Source organism: Punica granatum, chromosome 3 (assembly GCF_007655135.1).
Source record: "Punica granatum isolate Tunisia-2019 chromosome 3, ASM765513v2, whole genome shotgun sequence".
NCBI classification, from domain to species: domain Eukaryota; kingdom Viridiplantae; phylum Streptophyta; class Magnoliopsida; order Myrtales; family Lythraceae; genus Punica; species Punica granatum.
Genome location: NC_045129.1, coordinates 9,753,399 through 9,758,133, shown reverse-complemented (window position 1 = coordinate 9,758,133; position 4,735 = coordinate 9,753,399). Strand labels below are relative to the sequence as shown.

The following is a 4,735-nucleotide window of genomic DNA, read 5'->3' as shown; positions in this document are numbered from 1 at the left end:
GTGGACCGATCCAGACTGTATTAGTCGGGGTCCAGTTGAGCTTTTGGATACCAGAGTTCACATAGAAAAAAAATCTTAATAGCTAATAAAGGGTCCAAATAGTCCCACCGCGTATCAAACCGGCAACTTCTTGGTTGTTAAGCGAAGACGTGTACCACCGCGCTACATCTCTTTGATAATCAAACATAAAATTTAGAATATATACGTGTGTGTGTGTGTGTTTTGGATTTATAGGGAAACAAAGAAATGCATAGAGCTTTGCTAAGTTGTCTTAGCCACGTTCGCTCCATGAACTTTCCACTTACCTCCACCGACGCTCTTAGCACATTTTCTTGCCCTCTGAGCACTCCCTCATACACCTCACAAATCTTCTGATCAACATCAAAACCGGAAAGAGATCGATAGAAAAAGACTCAGTGGGTGTGTCCCGACTGATGTCATCGGCTCTCTTGTTATTGGCATGGTCCAAGCATGGTGATGCGCTGCTAAATCCAGGACTACTCATATCTCCATCGCTTCCCCCGCCACCTACGACCTACCACCACGAGATCTGGCTTTAGCCTTGGCACAGCTGTGGTTATCGTCATATTGGTGTGCGCATTCCTCTTCATGGTCTTGACCTCCATCTACATCCACTGGTGCTCTGACTCCCCTGCTAACTCCACCACCAGTGCCTCAACTATAGCTGCTAGGCGCCGTATTGCCTTCACATCCCTCTTTGCAGGCTACTATTACGTGCAGAGGGAAGGCTTTTGTGCTGCCATGATCAGCATGTTACCGATATTATCATACTCGGCCCTGAAAGATCTGAAATGAGGAAGACAGAATCCGAGTGCCCGATCTACCTCGGGGAACTCACTGATGACGACTTGCTTCGGCTACTGCCCAAGTGCGAGCATGTGTTTCATAGTGAGTGCTTTGATGTGTGGCTGGCGTCACACCTTGGCATGCCCCATCTGTAGAACCAACCTCTTGCCAGAAGAACTGTGATAGCCCGATAACATGCGGTTGTTCGAGTCTGCTTGTCGTTTGTGTCAAAGAGTTGGCTTATTTTGGCGACCCGGACGTGGAGCTTACACCTTATTATTGATATTTTTCGTAGATGTTATATCATAGATACATGTAGTGTAGCTATATTATAAGATCTCGTTTATATTAAAGTAGATGGAGGCAACCGAAAACATCAATTTTAAATCAAGTCAATACAATCAATAATATTTTATTTCATCGGAGACCAGTAAAAAATGTTCAATCTCAAGAAATTTGTCAGCTGGTTCATGCAGAGCATTCCAATGAAAGGATTTGACATAGTTCAAGATGATTATTATTATTATTATTTTCACTTGCAACAGAGATGTACGAGTCCGATATAGAAAAATACGTGCCAGACTAGGTAATGGAATATTATCACCACTTGTAAAGCAAGAAGACCCTCTCTAACACGAGAAAAACTAAATAAATTTGGGCTTCAGCCCCTCATTAACCAAAAAAGAAAAACTAAATAAATAATCTTTGAAAGAGTTTTTTCATAATTTAATGTTCATATTCTCGGAAAAAAAAAAGGACCGTTCTTTTTGCTCGAAAATAAATATTTTTCGTCATGAACTATCTTCACACAGGTCATCAAGAAACTTTAGCAAATGATCAAACTATATTTCTATGATATAAACCATTTGATTTATTTGACTTGTTTGCCCAAATGTATTCCATATGGGCGAAAAAATAATAATCAGAGAAATGGAGTGTAATGTATTGGCGCATGCTTTCGCATAATAATCTAGAAATTCCAAATATTATTCTCTCGTGGGACTATATTTGTCGATTTATAAGGTTTTCTATTTCCTTGTAACTGAAAAAAGAAAATTAATAATCTACAAGCTCGAATCTAGATTAGTCAAAGACCACAGAACTTCCGAATACCAAGTGGTGGTGCATACCAATAAAAATTGGGAAAAAGACTTTTTTGGTTCTAGAAGTTTAGCCTTCAGTCAATTTTGATCATCTAAGTTTTAAAAGTGCCAAATTAGTCCTACATGTTTGCTCCGTAAGGAAGTTTTGTTCCATTTCGTTACTTATAGGGGAAAAAATGTCTCTTTTTTTTTCTCAAAACATATAGGACCACATTTTAATTAAAAGTCAATTTATATGATCAAAAATGTCTTTTTGAAAATTTATAGGACCAAAATTATCTTATAGAGAAACGTATAGGATTGATTCGGTAGTTTTAAATCTTATATGATCAAAATTAACTGAATGCCAAACTTATAGACCAAAAATATCTTTTTCCAAACAAAAATTATAATCTACAGGCCAAGCTGACACTAAAAAGTTAAACAAATTTTTCAACCGAAAAAAAAAAGTTAAACAAATTTAAAAAGAAATCTCAAAATTAAGTCGCATATTATCCTCCTAATTATATAATTCAAAGCTAGCCAAACTTAAAAAACTACACTAAATAGTACACGGAGAAAAAGGCAAAACTTCAGTAAATGGCATAACTTAAATTTACGAAAGCCTTGTGAGGTCAAGAGCAACTGTTTCATTCTTCATTGAAACACATCAAAGCATGTGCGTGTATGTATATTGATTGTGCTTAAAGGCCAACCCACATCCCTGCAAACATATCATATGCCTTTCACGTAAAGCACTATGTGCATACATTTATGCGAGTCTCTCTCCTTCTTATCAGTGCAATTACTACAGATTCATGTCCACTAAATTTTCATCCTCGGCAGACATATTTGGTTGGCAAAGACCATTTTTCCCAAACTATAATAACGCCATTAACGGCCACCATGTCTCTATCTCCCCTGTCTCCTGTCAATCCCTTCTTTGGTCATCTTCAAATTCCAACTGTGTATGGCCCCATATGCATTAGGGTTACATACATTGACGTGTGTGTATATATATATTTGTAACACATATACATAAGGACATATAGTGTAGGGCAACTATATTATCATTATCGGTTAATCAAAAGAGGACTAGAGAGATATCACGAATGGAGCCAACAGGTTCACAATTCCCATTTGTTTGGGGATATACATATCTATGCATATATACATCTCTCATTTGTTATGACTTCACTTATTACATTTATCAGCTTCGTTTGCAGATCATCAAGTCCCAAGTATCGATGAGCTACACAAGCGCATCTCCGCGGTGAACTTTCCAACTGCTTGCTAATATGTTCAGATTCAAGTTTGCTATCGAACTTTTGGTTTCTGGGTTCTTTTTCCCTAATTAATCCTTTTTCTTTCTTTAATTAGTCTTAGTCTTAAATGAAGTGTTTGAAGATATTTTTGAGGGCATTTCTATTGCCGATAAAAGGTTGCGCGACTTATATAAATGTAAACGTCTTCCTAGCAGATGACGTGAGTAGGCACTAGTGTACAAGCTCAATAAATTAGACGACCGTGAAAACAATGAGCACGATCGGTTTAAAGCCCAAAATCTAATTAATTAAGTAGACCAGACACTAAGCTTGATGTGAAAGAAAATGAATTATGTTGAGATTTAGAATCCCACATGAAAAAGTTAAGAGTAATTAAATTTATTTATGCTCGGGCGTGCGGAAGTATAACTCGCTCTGATATCATGTAAAATTTCCACTTGAGCCTATAAGCGATTGGATCCATTTTTTCCAACCCAAAAGCTCGAACTGATGGATTGTGGAACTCAATCTCATATAAACCTATTTAATTACTCTTAACTTTTCCATGTGAGATTCTAAATCTCAACATATTACATATGCAGATTGAGCAGAAAACACCAAGAAAGAGACATCTTGGAGCATTGATTAGTGTTTCAGAAGAGGAGTTGAAGATCCGGGATGAGCTCGAGGAAGATGTGGAAAGAAATCTAGAAGAAGAGATTAAAGATCAAATATACCATCTTTCTCTCAGGCTTAGCCGGCTTTATCAACACCGGAAGGAAATAATTAACGCAAGGGGAGGCCACGATCTCCACCCAGAAAGGTCGTTTTGCGAGGTGAACATAAGCATCAAGATGGAAGGAGGGATGAAGATACAAATTAAAGAGACCAAGAAACCGGAATCTCAAGACATTAGAGCCCGGCCCCATCATCGGGTGGCAGCTCCTGTGTCGGCAGCATCCCGTTCTGTGGCTTCTACATCAGGGAAAAGTTTCAATTGGGTAAGAACTCTTCGATCATCATGATATGATATTACAAGAGGAGATTCTCATTAGCGGTCTATATATGATCGGGGAAGCACCGATATAAGGACGTGAATATGAATATTAGTACTCCAAACTTGGATTGGAGAAAACAAAGAGATGATTTGTATATTAGAGCATGTTCACTATTCGTGTACTTCTTGGCTTGTCGTAAGTTATTACGTATATTATGGCCCTTGGGTGACATCATATTTATATATACGAATAATGGCCAGAGATTTACATCTAGGTCGTAAGTTGTAAGTTTATGGTGTGATGAATACGTCTGAAATGTGTTATTTCTCTATTTTCTTAATGGGTGTATTTCTCTATTAGCTTCAAGTTATTGAATCGATGCATGTAATTATTCATCCGTGCTATACTTTCTTCCCTTTTCCTTTCGGTTGCAATCATATATTTCTCTCCGGTTGTATCACCAACCTATGTTTAGGGCTAATAACAAAAAACAAAAACAAAAAAAATGGAGCACAAACTTTTTACATTTTAACAATTCTAACACGAACTTTTTTTCTTTAACCTAAAAATATACAAACTTTCG

The 4,735-nt window shown here is 37.4% G+C and overlaps 1 protein-coding gene across 1 annotated transcript; it reads left to right on the top strand.

The window, feature by feature from the left end:
- The first annotated feature begins 2,949 nt into the window (after positions 1–2,949).
- On the top strand, positions 2,950–4,531 carry LOC116201197. The gene is made up of 3 exons (XM_031532335.1): positions 2,950–3,014; positions 3,116–3,162; positions 3,757–4,531. Exons 1-3 carry the CDS (start codon positions 3,002–3,004, stop codon positions 4,177–4,179), a joined length of 483 nt encoding a protein of 160 aa, XP_031388195.1. The 5' UTR covers positions 2,950–3,001; the 3' UTR covers positions 4,180–4,531.
- Positions 4,532–4,735: the final 204 nt, after the last annotated feature.

What these genes read in the sequence shown, in the direction of transcription:
- LOC116201197 (XM_031532335.1), top strand. An exon ending in TACACAAGCGCATCTCCGCG is followed by an intron (nt 3,163 to 3,756) that starts GTGAACTTTCCA and finishes TTACATATGCAG; the next exon opens with ATTGAGCAGAAAACACCAAG.